Source organism: Pantherophis guttatus, chromosome 4, assembly GCF_059756535.1.
Source record: "Pantherophis guttatus breed Tessera chromosome 4, ASM5975653v1, whole genome shotgun sequence".
Taxonomy (NCBI): domain Eukaryota; kingdom Metazoa; phylum Chordata; class Lepidosauria; order Squamata; family Colubridae; genus Pantherophis; species Pantherophis guttatus.
The window spans coordinates 154,564,668-154,587,651 of record NC_142066.1 but is presented as its reverse complement, the minus strand read 5'-3'; the positions used below and the strand labels follow the sequence as shown (position 1 = coordinate 154,587,651).

Genomic DNA, 22,984 nt, shown 5'->3' with positions numbered 1-22,984 from the left:
CCCAGCCAACATATGTTGGCTGGGGAATTCTGGGAGTTGAAGTCCACCCGTCTTAAAGTTGCCAAGATCAGGAAACATTGCATGAAGATATTCCCAACCAGCGCTGAGTGCGCATTCACACATGTCCTATATCAAATCCCACCAAATTTCTGAATAATTCTCACAATTCAGTGAAATCTGATCCAATTATTTTGACTCGGCTTGTAACAGCTCATGTTCAGAAAATGAAATAGAGGTAGTCCTCAACTTATGACCACCACTGAGCCCAAAATTTCTGTTGATAAGTGAGACATTTGTTAAGTGAGTTTTGCCCCATTTTACAACCTATCTTGCCACAGTTGCTAAGTGAATCACTGCAATTGTTAAGCTAGTAACACGGATGTTAAGTTTCCCATTGACTCAGCTCATCAGAAGATCAGAAAAGAACATCACCTGCGACACTGCAACTGTCATTAATATGAGTCAGTGGCTAAGCATCTGAATTTTGATTACGTGACCAGAGGGGGATGCAACAATGGTTGAAAATGTAAAAAAATGGTATGTCATTTTTTTTTCAATTTCCGTTGTAACTTTGAACAATCACTAAACAAACTGTTTCAAGAACTATGTGTAATAACTTTACAGAAAGCTTCCAGTACATTTTGATCCTCTGCATCCTGAAAGCCCTTTTGTTATTTTTTTTTTTAAAAAAGAAATTAAATCTTTAAACCTTTATACTCAAAGATGAATCCAAACCACAGAATACATTTCCAATGGCCATATCAGGATTCCCCTAAAATTGGAGGTTTAACTAGGATTTGTACTAAAAGAGAGGAGGGGAAAAAAATCACATCTTACAGTCAAATACTATTTTTTTTTTTTGCTTGCTTTAAAAAAAACAAAACACCTCTGATTCTAAAAATAAAAGCAAGGAATAATTGTAATTGTTCCCTGGAATGCCAAACCGAAGCTCGGCATTATTGAGGAAGTATTTGGACTAAAAAAAGCTTTTTAACGGCGGCGGTGGAAAGCGAGTTGATCTCGCTAAAAAGGGTTTATATTAACAAACCACCATCATCAAAGAACAATTCTAAGAGCTGATTTATATTAGGGACTGTTTCAAAGAATGTCAAGTCCCAAACATTACCGGAAGAAGAAGAAAATGGAAAGTTGGTGAGATTATTGAGTATCGGACGGCCACTGGCTATTTTTTCACTGAATGACCGACACTGTGGAATTCCCATGGCTTTGCTTGAAGCCAACTCACGGATGAAATATGCGTCAGCCAGGAGCTGAGGGACATCAAGTGTGGACAATAGAAGGAAGTTCTAATTCCATCCATGGTTGCAAACGTTCTGGGAACGCCAAATTGAGGCTTAAGACACTGGAGGAGAAGCCACATCTGTGTTTCCCATCATTCTTCCTAGAGAGGCAATAACCTGCACACTGAATGGCATTTCTAGAAGTTTTGGGAGCCTCTTTCCAAAGGAGGCCAACCAAGATCTCAATGCATTTGAATGAGGAGGAGCTCAAGGGTTTTCGACCAGCAGGGCCAATGGGAATTGTTGTGAAAAGACATAGAGAAAATGGAGGAACACGCAAGCTACAGAAACTTGCAGAAGCTCGGTGTGACTATCTAATCAATCAATCGATTGATCAGAATAGAGCTGGGAAGGGACATTGGAGTTCTCCTAGTCCAACCCTTATACCATTTCAGATAAGGGGCTGCTGTCCAGTCTCTACTTAAAAACCTCCATGGATGGAGCACCCACAACTTCTGGTGGCAAGGAGTTCCACTGGTTAATTTGTCCTCACTGTTAAGAAGTTTCTCCTTAATTCCAGGTTACTTCTCTCCTTGATGAGTTTCCATCCATTGTTTCTTGTCTTGCCTTGTGAAAAAAGTAAGGTTCCACATTTAGGGAAGAAAAACAAAATGCACAGGTACCGTATAGGTGCTACCTTGCTCAATAGTAGTAACTGTGAGAGGGATCTTGGAGTCCTAGTGGACAACCATTTGGATATGAGCCAGCCGTGTGCAGCAGCTGCCAAAAAAGCCAACACAGTTCTGGGCTGCATAAACAGAGAGATAGAATCAAGATCATGTGTTAATACCACTTTATAAGGCCTTGGGAAGGCCACACTTGGAATATTGCATTCAGTTTTGGTCGCCACGATGTGAAAAAGATGTTGAGACTCTAGAAAGAGTGCAGTAAAGAGCAACAAAGATGATTAGGGGACCGGAGGCTAAAACATAGGAAGAACGGTTGCAGGAACTGGGTATGTCTGGGTATGAAAAGAAGGACTAGGGGAGACATAATAGCAGTGTCCCAATATCTCAGGGGTTGCCACAAAGAAGAGGGAGTCAAGCTATTCTCCAAAGCACCTGAGGGCAGGACAAGAAGCAATGGGTGGAAACTAATCAAGGAGAGAAGCACCTTAGAACTAAGGAGAAATTTCCTGAAAGTTAGAACAATTAATCAGTGGAACAACTTGCCTGCAGAAGTCGTGAATGCTCCAACACTGGAAAATTTTAAGAAGATGTTGGATAACCATTTGTCTGAAGTGGTGTAGGGTTTCCTGCCTGGGCAGGGGGTTGGACTAGAAGACCTCCAAGGTCCCTTCCAACTCTGTTATTCTATTTCTATTTCTATTTGGGGGGAGTGGAGAGAATGAGCAAAAAATAAAAGTCTATAGAACTTTCCCCTGAACGTTAGCAGAATGCAGTGTGAGTCAGAAAAGGAAGTTAAATCTAACTTGGGAAAGAAAGAAAAAAATATCTCAACTTATTAGAAAGGATTTCTTTGAATAGAAAGCAACTGTGGATATAAGGGGATGTGGGGGGAAGGAGGACCCTGAATTCGCATTTGGGCATCTATATATATTCTAAAATTTATTAGTCATATATTTTCACCCACCTGATTCTTATAAAACAGTCCGAGCAGCTTTTCAAAATCCATCTCCGGATTCTTAACCTTTCAAACTTCTATCTTAATATCCCCCAATAACTCTCTTTCATTGCTGGGTTGGTTTAATTTTCTAAATTTTACTGTGTGATTATTTGGAGGACTGCAATCAAATGTACATCTGGCTGGCTTTCTATTTCCTTCTCTATTTTATTAGGCAGCTTTAGAAGTTACCCTTTTTTTAAGTTCAATATTTTTTTCTGTTATTGTGTGACTTTATGTAACTCCTGAGTTATATAAAGATTCTGTAATGAAATTTTACCCCAAAAAAATGTTGGTAAACATATGAGGTTTATCTGGGAAGGACTTTGACGAAGTTGAACAGATTTCGAGGGGAAATTTTTTTAAAAAAAAAAAAAAACTTCATTAAAGTAGTTTTCTAAAAGTTTTATTTAAATCACCAAGTTATTAAGGAGAGTTGGAACTGTATTCTAATACATAATGCTTTCCTGTGCTAGTTTTCTATTTGCATTAAGGTATTGATTAAAGAACTTAATCAAGCCTTAATTGGATCTGGCACTGTTCATTTTATTCCCAAATTTCTACTGTATGATCTCTATATTTTTCTGCAAAATTTGCAAGATGCAACCTCGCATATTTGGTGGATAAAACGAAGAAATATTGAAGGCAGATTTTTGTTTTAATTCCAAAGATTCTTAAAACAAAAATAAAATTGAAAGCAGAAAGTTTTTCTTTTAAGGACTATTGGACAAAGAACTAGAAAAGATAAATCGGAACATTACCTATGTTGACTGCAGTGAGAATCATATATGCACAAAAATGGAAAGACAAATTGTCTATGGAGATTCTCAGTCATCCAGGTCATGGTTCTCCCAAAGGTGCTTTTTCAAAAGGCAACTGGACTTTCTTTGTTTTTGCTTGAAGACATTTCGCTTCTCACTCAAGAAGCTTCTTCGGTTCTGATTGAATGGTGGAGGATGGAAGGATTTATATTCTTTGCAGTCATCTGGTCGTTAGTACTCTCTCTGAGAGTCGTTGAGGCCACTTCCATCCTCCACCATTCAGTCAGAACTGAAGAAGTTTCTTGGATGATAAGTGAAAAATACAGAAAGTCCAGTTGCCTCTTGAAAAAGCACCTTTGGGTAAGACAAATGTGAAGATTAGATGGAAAAAAGTGATGAAAGATCCGCTTTAATTCAAGAAAAGAATTCATCCTGTTTTGTTCCCACTTGGAAACCACTTCGGGCTTTAAAACAGAAAAATAATGGAACTTTGATTTTAGATTTAGACGATTAAGTTCATTATGTTGCTATAGAAATGAATAGTTATAGAAATGAATAGCTGTAGAAATGAATAGTACTCGCTAAATGTTTAAAGCAGAAAGTCTGAGGGTTGTAGCTACATTTTGTATTCTACTGCACCGAAAAACAATTGGAGGTCACTATTTTTTCCCTTCTTTTCTTTTCTTTACTTTCCCCTATTCCCTTATCACCTTTTTTTCTATTTGTGTAATAAACTTGAATTAAAAAAAACACAACCTCACACTTTGCAGGAAAGTTCTCAGAAAAAGGTAGCCAACGGATCTAACATTTCTGAAATATCAAAATGGTCACAGAAGTGTGGTGTTAGTGACCATACAAGCAGAATATCAAGGTTGGAAGGGACCTTGGAGGTCATCCAGTCCAACCCCCTGCTCAAGCAAGAAATCCTACACCATTTCAGACAAATGGTTGTCCAATCTCTTTTTATAAGCCTCCAATGTCAGAGCACCCGCCCAGAAATTCTTGTGGCAAGTCTTTCCACTGATTAATTGTTCTCCCTGTCAGGAAATTTGTCCTTAGTTCCAAGTTGCTTCTCTCCTTGATTAGTTTCCATCCATTGCTTCTTGTCCTGCCCTCAGGGGCTTCGGAGAATAGCTTGACTCTTTCTTTTTTTGTGACAAGCCTTCAAATATTGGAAGACCACTATCAAGTCCCCCCTACTCCTTCACTTAGTTAGATTAGACATATCTAGTTCCCTCAATCGTTCATCTTATATTTTATCCTCCAGTCCCCAAAAAAGCTCTACAGAGAATCATTAAAACTGCCCAGAATATCATCGGGCTCCAGCTACCAGCCCTGGACGACATCTTCGAATCTCGCTGTTTGAGGAAGTTGCATAACATTCTCAGAGATTCTCCCCATCCTGCTTACAATCTTTTTGGACTGTTGCCTTCTGGCAGAAGATACGGAACAATTAAAACTCGGACCACACGTCTTCTGAGTAGTTTTTTATCCCAGAGCTATAATTGCACTCAACAATGAGCTAAAGGGCCACCATCAGTGAGCTGTTGGACAGCATTACTTGGTCTGTTGTGTGGATGTTTGGGTGGTTTAGGGGTGGGGAATTTGTGGTGGGTGGGAGTGTGTTTGGGGATTGTTATGTGTGTTGGACCTGGTTTTTGGGTGTTAAGTGAATTTCGTTGTATGGGTATACTGTGTATACACGTACAATAACAATAAAGTAGTAGTAGTAGTAGTTATTATTATTATTATTATTATTATTATTAATAATAATAATAATAAGAAGAAGAAGTAAGATTTCTGATCTCCGTGTATTTCGCTGCGCTCTTAAAACCCTATTGTTCCGCCAGGCTGGGCTATCTTTGTGAATGATTTTAAATTGGGTGTTTTAATTAGGTTTTAATTCTGAGCCAAAATTATTTATTACTTTTAATTGGTTTTTAAATCGATGTATATATATATTATTGGTTCGATTGGTTCGAACTCAGCCTTCCATCCTTTCGAGGTAGGTAAAATGAGGACCCGGATTGTGGGGGCAATAATCTGACTTTGTATAAAAAAAGAACACCGCTTGGGGGGGGCCGAAAGCCCTACGAAGCAGGTATATACAAAAGTATGAAGGCTATTGCTTAATGCATTGTAAGCCGCCCTGAGTCTCCGGAGAAGGGCGGCATATAAATCGAACCAATCGAATATATTATGTTTTAATTGGCTGTACACCGCCCCGAGTCCTTCGCGAGGAGGGCGGTATAGAAATTAAATTAATAAATAAAATAAATAAATAAATTATTATTATATTATATACACAAAAATGACAATATACACAGCAAACGAGATAACCATGCTGGATTTCGCGTCACAAATCACTCGTCGAACACTTCCCAAGCGCTTAGGACGGCGTTGTTGTTGTTCTTGTTGTTGTTGTTATTATTTACTTTATTCATTAAACATAAAACTCAGTCAACTGAAAAATGCATCACAAATACCATTGACTGGTGCTAATGGTTGATACGGGTTGCTGCCAGCATCCTAGGTATCAACCAAGTACCTTCTTAAGAATTATTATTCTTAAGAATAATAATAATTATTATTATTATCATTATTATCATCTTTGTTGCTCTTCTCTGCTCTTTCTAGAATCTCAACATTTTTTTTTTTTTTTTGTATTGTGTTGACCGGAGCTGGACATTCCGGTATTCCAAGCTGGCGTTGTTAGTGCAACATAAAGCAATGCTATCACTTATTGTGGTCTTGATGGTATCCCTCTGTTAATGCAGCATAGGACTCTGCATTGGCTCTTTCGGCAGCTGCAGCATACAGCCGGCTCATACTTACGTGGTGATCCACTAAGATACCAATATCCCTCTCACAGGTAATACATTGAGCCAGGTACCTGTGCATTTGTTTTGTTTTTTTCTTGGCTATGAGTAGGACCTTACTTTTCTTACCACTGAATTGCATTTTGTTGGATAGGGCTCCACGTTCAAGTCTGCCAGAATCGATGCATGGTCAGAGAAGGAAGTACACATCACAAGACTTTGCAAGGAGGGCAAAGCTGAAGTTTGTTCTTCAGCTGAGAGAGAGAGAGAGAGAGAGAGACGGGCCGGTTTACTTAAAGGTAAGGAGGTTCTTGAGAGACGTGGCATCTGGAGCTCGTCATCTCAAGACAACAAGGTTGATTAGGCTGAATCGCTTTTTCCATAAATTAGAATAGATTGAATTTAATGGCGCAAACAGCCTCTTTTCTGACCTTCGATGTTCCCTAGACTCTGGGCTGTTTTTTCAGCACTATTGTTTTTTCCCTTTTCCCAAAAAAAAAAAAAAAAAAAAAGAATGGGATTTTTAATTTTTTTTAAAAAAAAAAAACCACATTGTTTCCTTCAACTATTTTTAAAAAAGAAAAAAAAACAACAACAACAAAGCACAAGTTTAAAAACTTCAAGCGTTTTTGGGGACATTGAACCGAGATCTATATCTTTATATAAAACCTAGGTCAATTCACGTGGGAACCACATTCACTGAGGTTACTGGCGGGCCAATTTCCTAGCTAAAATTATTGTCACCTTCCCTGTTATACTGGGTACTTTTATTCCAGAAATATTCTGGGTTGCTCCAGGGAGGCTAGAGTTTAGGATTTATTTATTTTTTTATTTTATTTTAATTTGATTTATATGCCGCCCTTCTCCGGAGACTCAGGGCGGCTTACAGTGCGTTAAGCAATAGCCTTCATACTTTTGTATATTTATACAAAGTCAGCTTATTGCCCCCACAATCCGGATCCTCATTTTACCTACCTTAGAAAGGATGGAAGGCTGAGTCAACCTTGAGCCTGGGGAGATTCGAACTTGCAATAATTGCAGGCAGCTGAATGTTAATAACAAGCTATTAGTCTGCTGCGCCACCAGGCTCCTCTACGTGCAGCTACCGTGTTCCCCCCAAAATAAGACATCCCCTGACAATAAGCCCAATCGGGCTTTTGAGCACAAGCGCTAAAATAAGCTCCTCCCCCCAAAATAAGCCCTCCCCGAAAATATTTAAACGCATGCGCAGCCATTCCCCGCCATTTCCTCTGGTTAGGGTTAGGGAGACAGAGCTGGAAACCAGGTAAGATGGCAAGAGGAGCCCCGTCTTATTCCACGCAGCCCAAAATAATAAGACCTCCCCGAAAATAAGGCCAAGCGCTTATTTCGGGGTTCAAAAAAATATAAGACAGGGTCTTATTTTGGGGAAAACACGGTAGCTAGTGGTGTTCCTTGTTGGACAGAGAACAGAATGTTTTGAAAGGTGGTGGCCTCGCCATGGGGATTGTTATTAGATGTCCATGTGAGTTAGTCTTTCCCAACTGGCCAACTTTCAGAATTGTGGATTTCAACTCCCAGAATTCCTCAGCCAAGATGTCGCTTGTCGAGAATCCCTTCATTCCGCTTGATTGTCACTGAACGAATGGTGGAATGCAGGGGTGGGTTCTAAATTTTTTTACTACCGGTTCTGTGGGCGTGGCTTATTTTGTGGGTGTGGCTTGGAGGTCATGTGACTAGGTGGACGTGGCTAGCTGGTCAGAGTCATTTCTGGAAGGTCCTCGCACTTACGACCAGTCCTCGCACTTACGACCCAACTCATTTGTTTGCTTTTAACACTGATCAGGTGTAGGACGGCCCTTTGAAGCCCCGCGGCAAGAGTTTAAACAGTTTTTTTCCCTCTAGTCATCAGCTGGGACTCAGGAGGCAGCAATAGATTGGGAGTGGGATCAAATAAAAGGTAAGAATAACGTGGGGGGGTGGGAGGGCGGAGGGGGGAACCGGTTCGGTGACGTCATATCGTCACCGCTACTGGCTTGGCCGAACCGGACCGAACCGGGAGGAACCCACCACTGGTGGAATGTTTGCGGAGATACTCAATCATCCCAGATCATGGTTTCCTGAAAGATGCTTTTCCAAAAGGCAACTGGACTTTCTTGGGTTGTTCTTTGAAAACATTTCCCTTCTCATCCAGGAAGCTTCTTCCGTTCTAATCTCAGTTCTTCATTTCTCAAATTCTACAGTTAGAACTGCTCGGATGAGGGGTGAAACGTTTTGAAAGAAAAAAGAAAAAAAACAAACAAACAAGAAAGTCCAGCTGCCTTTTGGAAAAGCATTTTTAGATGAATGAATAGCCAATACTCAAGGGCTACCTGTAGCTCTTTCCATTTCAAAACAATTTCAAAATTAGGAAATTATCTTGAAATGGAAAAAAGTTACAAGCAAACCTTGAGGGAGGAATTGACCCAAGACCCCAACTGAGCCAAAACTTCTGTTCTTAAGTGAGACATTTGTTAAGTGAGCTTTGCCCCATCCTACGACCTTTTTTTGCCACCATTTCATTTATTTCATTTCATTTATTGGATTTGTATACTGCCCTACTCCCGAAGAACTCAGGGCGGTGAACAGCCACAGAATAAAACACATAAATACAAAATTTAAAAACAGAATAAAACCGAATTAAACTATTTGGCCGAGACAAATTTAAAACACCCAATAATTTAAAAAACAAATTAAAATTTACATTTTAAAGGGGAAAGATTTAGGCCAGGCCAGCTTGATGGAATAAAAAAGTCTTGAGAGCGCGACGGAAGGTGCGCAGATCTGGGATCCTCCCTATCTCTGGGGGGAGCTCATTCCAGATCGTAGGTGCCCCCACAGAGAAGGCTCTCCCCCTGGGGGCCGCCAGTCGACATTGTTTGGCCAACGGCACCCAGAGGAGCCCCTCTCTATGAGAGTGTACCGGCCGGTGGGAGGCTATTGGTGGTAGCAGGCAGTCCCGTAAATAACCATTGTTAAGCGAATCACTGCAGCTGATAAGTTACTAACTCAGTTGTTCTATGAAAGTGGCTTCCCCATTGACTGGCACAATACGACTCTTCTGCATATTTTAAGGCTTTCTCACAACTGCCCTGAGTCTTCAGAGAGGGGCGGCATACAAATTGAATTAATAAAATTAATTAATTAATTAATTAATTAATTAATTAATAATAAATAAAACTGACTTAACTAACGTGCCATCAATTTAGGTGTTGATTTTTAGCAATTGCACCCAGAGACCTTCTTCAGGATAAGCTGCTTCCAACCTGCCCTTCAGGAACCCACCCAGAGCAGATGATGGAATCCATCATCCTTTTCGGCCTTTTTTGACTGACGGGAAAGGTTATGTTAACCTGACATTTGGAACTTAAAGACTTTAAGGAAGAACAGCAAATTCTTCCTTGCCTGCTTACGTTTCCTTTCTCCTGAGCGATAAGGCAGACATTCAAAGCTGCTGAACATAAACAGAAGATAAGAACGGGGCCAAATTAGTTCCGGTGTTTGTTCCCTCTTATTGAGGGCTTCAGGTCTTGAGTTAATAGCTTCGGATTTTTTTTAATTTGCTACTCTAAAAAAGAAAAGAAAAAATCCGCTTGGCATACAGTTCTTTAGTCCCTTTAGACATAATTCCAGTAAAGCAGGGGTAAAGGTAATCCTTGATTTACAACAGCTTGTTTAGTAACCGCTAAAAGTTACAAAGGAAATTTTTAAAAAGTGATTTATGAACCTTTTTTCACACCTACAACTATTGCATCCCCTTAGTCATGTGACTAAAATTCAGGTGCTTGGCAACTTTATTTATTTATTTATGATGGTTGCAATGTCCTGGGGAGGGGGGAAGGGTGTCATGTGATTTCCTTTTGTGACCTTCTGACCAGCAAATTCACTTTGCAACCATGTTATTATTAGTAAAATGTGGGACACAGATCTGGGGACAGACTACTCTTAAAACAGCCCATGAAATGACCTTCAAGCTTTAGCTTGGCTGATCCTCCATGGATTTTTGCTTGATGTCTCGGACTTTATATGCTCCACAATCAGGTACCAGAAGAAGCTGAAATAGCCTCAATGCAGTGGTGAAATCCATTTTTTTTTTTTTACCACCGGTTCTGTGGGTGTGGCTTGGTGGGCGTGGCTTGGTGGGCATGGCAGAGGAAGGATACTGCAAAATCCCCATTCCCACTCCACTCTGGGGCCAGCCAGAGGTGGTATTTGCCAGTTCTCCGAACTACTCAAAATTTCCGCTACCAGTTCTCCGAACTACTCAATTTATTTTATTTATTTTTTTTATTTGATTTATATGCCGCCCTTCTCCAGAGACTCAGGGCGGCTTACAATGCGCTAAGCAATAGCCTTCATTCTTTTGTATATTTATACAAAGTCAGCTTATTGCCCCCACAACTGGGTCCTCAATTTACCTACCTTAGAAAGGATGGAAGGCTGAGTCAACCTTGAGCCTTGGCGAGATTCGAACCTGCAGGAATTGCAGGCATCTGGTCTTAATAACCAGCTTAATAACAGGGTGCCTTAGACCACTGTACTACCTAGGCTCTTGGTAGAAAATTTCCGCTACCGGTTCTCCAAACTGCTCAAACTTTCCGCTACCGGTTCTCCAGAACCTGTCAGAACCTGCTGGATTTCACCCCTGCTTCAATGTTTGCTAAAATGCCATCTGCATAATTTTCTTCACACAAGGATGTCGCAATGGCTTCAAGTGCCCCCCCTTGGCACTCTACAATCTTGGAATTCAGATGAAAACTGTGTTACTCAACCTTGAAAAGTTTAAGATGTGTGGACTTCAACTCCCAGAATTCCCCAGCCAGCCATGCTGGCTGGGGAATTCTGGGAGTTGAAATCCACACATCTTAAACTTGCCAAAGTTGAGAAAAACAGGACAAACCGATCTAACACGTTTGCAAACATTTCTGAAAAGTGTCTTTCCTAGCAAGCAAAAGCCCACCAAGGCACATTCCTTCCCTGTTTCCCCGAAAATAAGACATCCCCTGATAATAAACCCAATTGGGCTTTTGAGCACATGCGCTAAAATAAATCCTCCCCTGAAAATAAGCCCTCCCCAAAATATTTAAACGCACGTACAGCTGGTCCCCGCCATTTCCTCTGGTTTCCTCCATGTGCCCCAAAATAATAAGACCACCCCGAAAATAAGGCCAAGCGTTTATTTCAGGGTTCAAAAAAATATAAGACAGGGTCCTATTTTTGGGGAAACACGATACATTATAAAATATGCTAAAAGCTCTTGTCATCCAGCTTCCAGAGTATATCATCCCATGGTCCACAGCATGGAAATTTTGCTGAGGATCTAGCATCCATTCATCTGGAGATGGTAGATAGGAATGCATACGTGTTTAAGGGTGAAGAATCAGCCTGGACAATTTTCTGAGAAACCCTAAAGAATTCCGTCTATCGTAATCAGAAACATTCTTTGAAGCTTTTTCCGTCTTTCAAGTATACCAGGGGCTTAAGTGCTAATTACAACTCTCTGAACGAAATGCAAACATACTCACCGATCGATGGTTCTTGACAATATCACTGACAAAGTCAGGAGAATGCAGCCGTAGGGACCAGCCTCAAACTGAAAAGGCAGAACAAGGGGAAGGTGGAACGAGAAAATATGGAGTCATGGCTAAAATAGAGAGTTTCCCAAGCGAAGCATTCATGATTGAACCAAAAAAAAGAAAAAATGTGTGCATTGGTTGTTCATAGTTTCTGGAATATTTTAGATGTTTCAGATATTTAGAGAGGCAGTTTGGTCTAGTGGTTAAGGCACCAGGCTGGAAATCAGGAGATGGTGAGTTCTAGTCCCACCTTAGGCATGAAAGCCAGCTGGGAGACTTTGAACCAATCACCAGGAGATGGTGAGTTCTAGTCCAACCTTAGGAATGAAAGCCAGCTGGATGACTTTGAGCCAATCACCAGGAGATGGTGAGTTCTAGTCCAACCTTAGGAATGAAAGCCAGCTGGGAGACTTTGAACCAATCACCAGGAGATGGTGAGTTCTAGTCCCACCTTAGGAATGAAAGCCAGCTGGGAGACTTTGAACCAATCACCAGGAGATGGTGAGTTCTAGTCCAACCTTAGGAATGAAAGCCAGCTGGATGACTTTGAACCAATCACCAGGAGATGGTGAGTTCTAGTCCAACCTTAGGAATGAAAGCCAGCTGGATGACTTTGAGCCAATCACCAGGAGATGGTGAGTTCTAGTCCAACCTTAGGAATGAAAGCCAGCTGGGAGACTTTGAACCAATCACCAGGAGATGGTGAGTTCTAGTCCCACCTTAGGCATGAAAGCCAGCTGGGAGACTTTGAACCAATCACCAGGAGATGGTGAGTTCTAGTCCAACCTTAGGAATGAAAGCTGGCTGGGAGACTTTGGACCAATTACCAAGAGACAGAGAATTCTAGTCCAGCCTTAGGCATGAAAGCCAGCTGGATGACTTTGAGCCAATCACCAGGAGATGGTGAGTTCTAGTCCAGCCTTAGGCATGAAAGCCAGCTGGATGACTTTGAGCCAATCACCAGGAGATGGTGAGTTCTAGTCCAGCCTTAGGCATGAAAGCCAGCTGGATGACTTTGAGCCAATCACCAGGAGATGGTGAGTTCTAGTCCAGCCTTAGGCATGAAAGCCAGCTGGATGACTTCAGCATAATCATCAGGAGGCACTGAATTCTAATCCCACCTTAGGCATGGTTGTAATTTATGACATTTATGACTTTAGACACTTATGTCTAAATAGGGTCATCTTTGGGACCAGCCTGATTTTACAATCTTTTTGTAGTACTCGTTAATAGAAAGCCACGGTTGTTAAGCAAATCAATAGTTCATTTTAGGTACAGTTGTTGGTTTTCAGCAAAACTGTTGTAAAATGAGGTCATGTTGACTGCAGGATGCTACAAACAGCCACAAGTATGGCCTGGTTGTTGTGCCTGAGTTGTGGTCACATAACAGCAATTGTGTGTGTGTGTGATTATCAGAACTTCGAATCCAGGTCCTAAGTACTTCCAGGAAAGTCCATTGCAACCAGGGGTGAAATGCTCCCGGTTCAGACCGGATCGCCTGATCCGGTAGCGATGGAGGCGGATGGTTCGGAGAACCGGTAGCAAAAATCCCTGCGCCCCCCCACCACCACCACGCCCAGCTGAACCGCACAGTCATCAGAGGCTTTTTTTTTTTTACTTTTAAAAGCATTTTTTCTACAACCTCTTTGGCCAAAAAAATGCTTTTAAAATTAAAAAAAAAAGCCTCTGCAGATCCGGCAACTCAGCTGGGATCGTCAAAGGCTTTTAAAAGCATTTTTTCTACAACCTCTTCAGAGGTTGTAGAAAAAATGCTTTCAAAAGGCTCTGACGATCCCAGCTGAGTTGCCGGATCTGCAGAGGCTTTTTTTTCTTTTAAATGCCTCTGACGATCAGGCAACTCAGCGCCTTTTGAAAGCGTTTTTTTACAACCTCTTCGCCGAAGAGGTTGTAGAAAAAATGGTTTTAAAAGTTAAAAAAAAAAAAGTTGGCCATGCCCACCTAATCACATTACCCCCCCCCAACAAGCCACGCCCACAGAACCGGTAGTAATAAATTTTAGATTTCACCACTGGTCGCAACGTCGAACAGTTGCTAAGCAACTGGTCCTAAGTCAAGAACTACCAGTTCAACATATTCAATGAGAATGCTGTGGTTTTATTCTTTATTTTTCAACACTATTCAGAAATGAGATGATTGCTGTTCATTTGCAAGGGGTTCCTTAACTTACAACAGTTCGTTTAGTGTCCATTCAAAGTTACAACATCCCTGGAAAAAAAACTATTTTTCACACTTACGACTGTTGCAGCATCGCTGGGGACATGTGATCAAAACTCAGGAGCTTTGCGACTGGTTCATATTTATGACGATGGCTATGTCCCTTTTTTGTGACTTCTGACTAGCAAAGTCCATGGGGAAGCTGGATTCGCTTAACAACCATGTTACTCCTTTAACAACTGGGAGGGATTCACTTGGCAAAACTCACTTAAACAACTGTCTTGCTTAGGTAGACAAGAAAGTTTGGGCTCAATTGTGATTGTATTTTTGAGGACAACTTGTATCTTTGCACTTGTCAGCTTGTCTGTTTTTTGTGCTGAAGCCGAAGCCTGCCTAACTTTGCTCTCTACTTTTTAAAAGCAAATAAGGAGGTTGGCTCATAAGAAATGGCAATCACAATGGCACAAGCACAGTCCAGCCTCTTTCTGACCTACATCGGGAGCCAACGGGGAAATCTCCCCCCCCTCACCCGCCCCCACTCCTAATTAGCCTGCCCTTCCTTAATTTTCAAACCAAAATAAGATCGGCGAATGCGGTTCAGATCAGGAAAAGCCATTAAAAGCTAATTCATCCTGTTCCACAAACATCGTTCTTTAAGTACCACTCGAAACAATTTCTCAGTTAGGGGGAAAAAAGACTTTTTTTTAAAAAAAAAAGAAAAGGCTATAGAAACCTTAGAAGGATATTTTTGATGAAGAAAAAGATTGGTTTCGTGATTTATGGATTTGGAAATTTAAAAAAAAAAGTTTCTGGGGGAAATGGAAAAAATTAGATGTCAACTGTTCGGGTCTGTTATTACGTTATTTGGCAGAATGAAGGGAGGAAGGCATAATTTTGGTTTTTTTCCCCTTCTTTTTCCACTTCTTTCCACTTTCCTGGCCTCTTTGTTTGTCTTAGTTTTTCTTTATTATTTTATACTATTTATTGTATTGAAAGATATGCATATGTATATGTATTGCTGTATATGCCTGGAGTAGCTCAGAGTAACCCCATGGCAAGATAGGCAGCAAATAAATTTAACAAATTATGTTTTGTTCTGTTTGTTTGTATAGGTGTGTATTAGGTCATGCATCATTGGATGTTCCGGCCATTTTATTACGAAAAGGCACTTTCAATTCATGGTAAAAATTCTGGAGGACCAACAGGAAGAATTTCAGCCATTCTTCTAAACTATCCTACCTCACAGGGTTATTGTCAGGAAAAATAGGAGGGAGGGATCACTAGTGTGCCAGCTGCACATAAATCTAACAAAACTGCAGTTTTATTTATTACATTCCAATTCCTTGGCATTCTGGGCTGACATTTAGGACTTAATCCTTTTATTTTACTACCTATCTGAGACAGTCTGGTATAAACAATGAGAAAGTGAGTTCTAGTCTCGCTTTAGGCATGAAAGCTGGTTGGGTGACTTTGGGCCAATCACCAGGAGACGGTGAGTTTTAGTCCTGCCCAGGGCAAGAAAGCTGATTGGATGACTTTCGGCCAATCACGAGGGGGCAGTGACTTCTAGTCCCATTTTAGGCATGAAAGCTGGTTGGGTGACTTTGGGCCAATCACCAGGAGACGGTGAGTTCTAGTCTCGCTTTAGGCATGAAAGCTGGTTGGGTGACTTTGGGCCAATCACCAGGAGACGGTGAGTTCTAGTCCTGTCCAGGGCATGAAAGCTGGTTGGGTGACTTTGGGCCAATCACCAGGAGACGGTGAGTTCTAGTCTCGCTTTAGGCATGAAAGCTGGTTGGGTGACTTTGGGCCAATCACCAGGAGACGGTGAGTTCTAGTCCTGTCCTGGGCATGAAAGCTGATTGGGTGACTTTGGCCCAATCACCAGGAGACGGTGCGTTTTAGTCCTGTCCAGGGCAAGAAAGATGATTGGGTGACTTTGGGCCAATCACGAGGGGGCAGTGAGTTCTAGTCCCATCTTAGGCATGAAAGCTGGTTGGGTGACTTTGGGCCAATCACCAGGAGACAATGAGTTCTAGTCTCACTTTAGGCATGAAAGCTGGTTGGGTGACTTTGGGCCAATCACGAGGAGACGGTGAGTTTTAGTCCTGCCCAGGACAAGAAAGCTGATTTGGTGACTTAGGGCCAATCACGAGGGGGCAGTGAGTTCTAGTCCCATTTTAGGCATGAAAGCTGGTTGGGTGACTTTGGGCCAATCACCAGGAGACGGTGAGTTTTAGTCCTGTCCAGGGCAAGAAAGCTGATTGGGTGACTTTGGGCCAATCACGAGGGGGCAGTGAGTTCTAGTCCCACCTTAGGCATGAAAGCTGGTTGGGTGACTTTGAGCCAATCACCAGATGGTGAGTTCTAGTGCTGTTTTAGCATGTAAATTGGCTGGGTGGCTTTGGGCCAATCACCAGCAGATTATGAGTTCTACTCTCGCCTTAGGCGTGAAAGTGGGCTGGGTGACCATAAGCCAGTCATTCCCTCTCAGGTCAACCTACCTCACAGGATTGTTGTTGCACAGAAAGGAGGAGGAAGGAGATAGGTGTGTCACCTTGAGTTATTTATGAAGTACACGTCGCCCTTGCTTAACAGCTACTCTCTTAGTGAATGTTCAAAGTTACAATGACCCCACCCACAAAAGAGATTTGTGACTCAGTTCTGGAGTTATGATGTACACACACACACCCAATCCTTGGTCAGATGACCACATATTGGACTCTGGGTAACCAGCTCACTTTTATCATCGTTCCTCAGTAACATCACAGTAATTTATTATTGTTATTATTATTATTATTGGCCAGTTTTTGGCCTTTTCATTTACTTTCCAATTTAAAAAAAAACAATAGCCATAGGAATGAATGGATTCGCTTTACAACCACTGATTTCACAGCCAAAACAAGTTGCAAATGGGGTTAGTCGCGTGGGTGCCTTGGCTTATGACCATTCCTTTTTTTAAAAAAAAATTGATTTATATGCCGCCCTTCTCCGGAAACTCAGGGCGGCTTACAGTGCGTTAAGCAATAGCCTTCATTCTTTTGTATATTTATACAAAGTCAGCTTATTGCCCCCACAAACTGGGTCCTCAATTTACCTACCTTAGAAAGGATGGAAGGCTGAGTCAACCTTGAGCCTTGGCGAGATTCAAACTTACTTTAATTGCAGACAGCTGGTGTTAAATTGCAGTGCCTTGTCTGCAGAGCTATCCAGGCTTCCTGACTTATGACAGAAATTCTAGGCTCCGTTACATTACCTAATGCTAAATCTTACCTGTAATAAAGACAAGATTTTTTTTTTTTTAAAAAAATCTGAATAAAATAAAGTAAGCTGGAGGGCAGTTAAAAGCTGCATCCTAAGCCTCACTGGTGTGTCTTTCCATGGCAGTAGTGCAAGCAAAAATGGAAATAAGTGTAATTTGAGGGCCCTGCCCAGAACTGACTGCTTCCCTTCCCAGCTTCATACCTGATGGATATTATGTTGTAGGAACATCAGCAGATCTTCGTAGGTTGTGAAAAAGTGCAACAGAAGCTGCAACGAAGCGAGAAAAAAAAAAAAAGGAAAATGAGACTCAGGTGAATACAAAATACTGATATCTGGGCGACCAATCACGCAAATGACACACTTTTGAAGCAAAAGTCTCAATTCTGCTGGGTTGGAAGAGAAACTTGGGAATTCTGGGAGTTGAAGTCCAGCTATCTTAAAGGGGGTCAAAACTGGCATGTTCACTGAATTACAATTGCACATATTGCAAACCAGTTTCCTGAATCCCGGAGGGCAGTGACTTTTTTTTCCTCATTAGTATTCAGATAGATAGATAGATAGATAGATAGATAGATAGATAGATAGATATAGATATAGATATAGATATATATGTTTTTCTTCTAGCCAGGTATATACATATACATATACATATACATATACATATACATATACATATACATATACATATACATATACATATACATATACATATATATATATATATATATATATATATATATATATATTAAAATAAATGAAACAGCCACTTCACTCTGGCAGTGTCTGCTTACTTAGGCTTCCCCGTCTGTCAGAGCCACCTGGACTTTGGATAACATCCAGCAGTAAAGAGAAGCAAAAATTCAAAGTATCTGAAAGCTTTTTTTTTTTTTTTTGAAAACTGGGATGAAGGGAAACAGGGTGCGTTTCTCAATTTGCCTGGTGGAATTGTGTGCTTCACGCACGTACCAACTCCAAAACGCCAGTCCCAAAGGGTTTAAGTTACTAAGAGGATAAGCCTAAAGATTTATTTATGCTTATCTGGTTTCTCACCGACTTCCAGACACTGAATATATCTTTTTCATTTACTTTGTCTCTCTTTCTCTCCCTCTCCCTCTTTTCTTTCTTTCTTTCTTTCTTTCTTTCTTTCTTTCTTTCTTTCTTTCTTTCTCTTTCTCCCTCTTTCTCTCTCCTCCCCCTCTCTTTCCCTTCCTCTTTCTCTCTCTCTCTTTTACTCCCTCCCCTCCTTTCTCTCTTTCTCCTTCTCTCCCCCTCTCCGCCTCCCTCTTTTTCTCTCCCTCTGTCTCTCTCCCTCCCTCTGTCTTTCTCTCTCTCCCCTCCCCTTCCTGCTCTCTCTCTCCCCCCTCCTCTCTCTCTTTCTCTTTATTTCTTTCTCTCTCTCTCTTTCTATCACTGTCTCAGTGGGGGCCAGAATAATGTCTTCCTTTGATAAATCTTCAAGTCTTCCTTAAGATTTAAAGCAGCCTCAGTGACATCCCATAGGTTGGAAAACATTTGTTCAAATTTGGATATAGTATAAAAATATAATCATTATACCTCTACCAAGGAGGGAAGGAATGGAATGGAATGGAATGGAATGGAATGGAATGGAGGGAGGGAGGGGGGGAGGGAGGGAGGAAGGAAGGAAGGAAGGAGAAGATAAGGAAGACACAGAGAGAAAGAGAGGGAGAGGCAGGAAGGGAAGGGAAGGGAAGGGAAAAAAAGAGGAAGGGAAGGGAAGGGAAGGAAAGGAAAAGAAAAAATAAGAAAGGAAGGGAAGGAATGGAAAGGAGAGGAGAGGAGAGGAGAGGAGAGGAGAGGAGAGGAGAGGAGAGGAGAGGGGGAAGGGAAAGGAAAGGAGAGGAAAGGAAAGGAAAAGAAAAGAAAAGAAAAGAAAAGAAAGGAAAGGAAAGGAAAGGAAAAAGGAAAGGAAAGGAAAGGAAAGGAAAGGAAAGGAAAGGAAAGGAAAGGAAAGGAAGCAGAGGGGAGCAGTTGATGATGAAGAGAAATACAGGGGAAAGGCAGGCAGGCAGGGAGGGAGGGAGGGAGGAAGAAGTCTAAATGAAAATGTACCATTTCTAAGATCCCATCTGGCTTATATTTTCCCGCAGGCATGAACTGCTGTGTTCCTGTAGTCCTGAAAAGGTCAGGAAAACAAAACATTCTGATTTTCTTGAATGCAATAACTTGTGGGTGATTCAGCAGACCTAGTTAGTGTACTCTTGCTATTTTGAAGTTTTCACTATTTTCATTTTTCCTGAGGGTTGGATGATAGGATTTGCAGTTTAATATGAGCTCCCATCCCCCCTTGCCCCTCCAAAACTTTCAGGCGACTTTGATGAACACAGTATGAAGTTAGTATTGCTCAGCTACAGGGCACACGTGTGTGTGGATGTGTGTGTGGGTGTGGGTGTGAGAGAGAGGAAGTGGGGGTAGACAGTGGTGGGTTTCAAAAAAATTTACTACCAGTTCTGTGGGCGTGGCTTGGTGGGCGTGGCATGGCTTGGTGGGCATGGCTTGGTGGGCGTGGCAAGGGAAGGATACTGCAAAATCCCCATTCCCTCCCCAATCCAGGGGAAGGATATTGTAAAACCCCCATTCCCTCCCAATCCAGGGGAAGGATACTGCAAAATTCCCACCCCACTCCAGGGGAAGGATACTGCAAAATCCCCATTCCCTCCCCACTCCAGGGGAAGGATACTGCAAAATCCCCATTCCCTCCCCAATCCAGGGGAAGGATACTGTAAAATCCCCATTCCCTCCCCACTCCAGGGGAAGGATACTGCAAAATCCCCATTCCCTCCCCACTCCAGGGGAAGGATACTGTAAAACCCCCATTCCCTCCCCAATCCAGGGGAAGGTTGTTGCAAAATCCCCATTTCCTCCCGATCAGGTGGGACTCGGGAGGCAGAGAATAGATGGGGGCGGGGCCAGTCAGAATTTTTACTATCGGTTCTCCGAACTACTCAAAATTTCCGCTACCGGTTCTCCAGAACTGGTTAGAACCTGCTGAAACCCCACCTCTGGGGGTAGAGCATCAATAGCAAAGGGAGGGGTTTTTTTGTCTTGTTGCCCAGGGTCAAACTGTCCAAATTAAACTGAATGGGCAGGCTGGAACATATACGTTCGTAATATATAACCAATTTGTTTAGTGACCGTTCAGACTGGAAAAAATCTGATTTATGACTATTGCAGCATCCCCATGGTCAAGTGATCAAAATTGGCAACTGGCATGTACTTATGACTGTTGCCGTGTCCCGTGTGTGTGTGTGTGTGTGTCACGTGATCTCCTTTCGCGACCTTCTGACAAGCAAAGTCAACAGGAGAAGCCGGATTCACTTTAACAACCCTCTGACTAACTTAAGTGGCTCACTTAACAACGGGGGGCAAGAAAAGTCATAAAAATGGGGCGAAACCCACTCAATTCCACACTCAGCAACGTGGGCTGAACAGTGGTCGTAAGTTGAGGACTAGTGGAGCTCCTTGATGAATGAGGGTGGAGCCTGCAATTATTTTGGGGTGGGGGAGTGGGGGTCTTCTTCAATTCCAAGGTCTCCCATCGGAGAAGGTGAAAATAAGATTAGGCGGGAGAGAGGGCAGGAAGAGGTTTCGTGGACATTATGATAGATTTATTTATTTTAAATTTATTTTAAAATTTTATTTTAAAAAAAGATGTACCTCTCACTTACAAAGTCAACACCACTTTCTCGTTGCCACCTGCACGCCATAAAATACCAGCAAGAGCCAGAATGAGGCACTGGATCCTGTCGGGGTCAGACGGCCGAAGGCACCTGCAGGTTATAGAGAAAAAGAGAGATACGCTCATCAAGGAACTTTCCCGAACGCCATCACTCTGCTAAACAAATAATTCCCTCAACACTCTCAAACTATTTACTAAGTCTGCACTACTATTAATCTTCTCATCGTTCCCATCATCCATCTCCTCCCACTTTTTTTTTTTTTTTTAATTTGATTTATATGCCGCCCTTCTCCGGAGACTCAGGGCGGCTTACAATGCGTTAAGCGATAGCCTTCATTCTTTTGTATGTTTTATACAAAGTCAGCTTATTGTCCCCACAAACTGGGTCCTCATTTCACCTACCTTAGAAAGGATGGAAGGCTGAGTCAACCTTGAGCCTTGGAGAGATTCGAACCAGCAGAAATTGCAGGCAGCTGTGTTAATTACAGGGTGCACTAAACCCCTGTACTATCAAGGCTCACTTATGACTGTATGACTGTAACCTTGTTGCTGGTATCCTTAAGATTTATATTGATATTGTTTCCTGATTGCTTACTTGTACCCTATGACTGTCATTAAGTGTTGTACCTTATGATTCTTGATGAACGTATCTTTTCTTTTATGTACACTGAGAGCGTATGCACCAAAGACAAATTCCTTGTGTGTCCAATCACACTTGGCCAATAAAGAATTCTATTCTATTCTATTCTATTCTATTCTATTCTATTCTATTCTATTCTATTCTATTCTATTCTATTCTATTCTATTCCAAGAAGAAAACAAAACTTCCTCCAACACTATAATATAAACAGAGAATAGAATAGAATAGAGTAGAATAGAATATAGAGTAGAGTAGAGTAGAATATAGAATAGAGTAGAATAGAATATAGAATAGAATAGAATAGAATAGAATAGAATAGAATAGAGTAGAGTAGAATAGAATATAGAGTAGAGTAGAGTAGAGTAGAGTAGAGTAGAGTAGAGTAGAGTAGAGTAGAATATAGAGTAGAATAGAATAGAATACAGAGTAGAGTAGAGTAGAGTAGAGTAGAGTAGAGTAGAACAGAACAGAACAGAACAGAACAGAATAGAAAAGTTGGAAGGGACCTTGGAGGTCTTCTAGTCCAACCTCCTACCCAGGCAGGAGACCCTTACACCACTTCAGACAAATGGTTATTAACATCTTCTTAAAAATTGGAGCATTCACAACTTCTGAAGGCAAGTTGTTCCACTTATTAATTGTTGTAACTGTCAGGAAATTTCTGACAGTTAGAAATAAACCTCATTCTCTTCTAGCACTGATGATGTTACCTAGTTGGGTCATGAAATGTGTGCAAGGAAACAGCCAAGCTCAGAGAGTACCAAGGACCCCCCAGTCTTCCTCCTCCTCCTCCTCTTCCTCCCCCCCCCACACTCTCCCTTCTAGCACTGATGATGTTACCTAGTTTGGTCATGAAACAACTGCAAGAAAACCGCCAAGCTCAGAGAGCATCAAAGACCCCACAGTCTTCTTATTCCTCCTCTTCCTCCTCTTCTTTAGGTGTTAGAATTAGAATTGGGATTAGGTTAAAGTTAGAGATTAGACTTGTGGTTAAGGCTAGGTTATGGTTAATGTTTAGGTGCTAGGGTTAGGAGATTAAGGTTAAGGGTTAGGGGGTTAGAGTTAGGGATTACGGTTACGGTGTTGGGTGTTACAAGTTAGGATTGGGGT

General features: G+C 41.6%; 1 protein-coding gene across 3 annotated transcripts in view; it reads right to left on the bottom strand.

The window, feature by feature from the left end:
* MINDY4 (MINDY lysine 48 deubiquitinase 4) overlaps positions 1-22,984 on the bottom strand; it is a 104,495-nt gene that overhangs the window by 31,189 nt on the left and 50,322 nt on the right. For all 3 annotated transcript variants that reach the window (XM_087893122.1, XM_087893120.1, XM_087893121.1), the window contains exons 10-13: positions 21,224-21,325; positions 19,608-19,671; positions 17,739-17,804; positions 12,048-12,115 (exon numbers count right to left, since the gene is read on the bottom strand). In XM_087893122.1, coding sequence (XP_087749248.1) covers positions 12,048-12,115; positions 17,739-17,804; positions 19,608-19,671; positions 21,224-21,325 — 300 coding nt within the window. The remainder of the gene's footprint in view (positions 1-12,047; positions 12,116-17,738; positions 17,805-19,607; positions 19,672-21,223; positions 21,326-22,984) is intronic.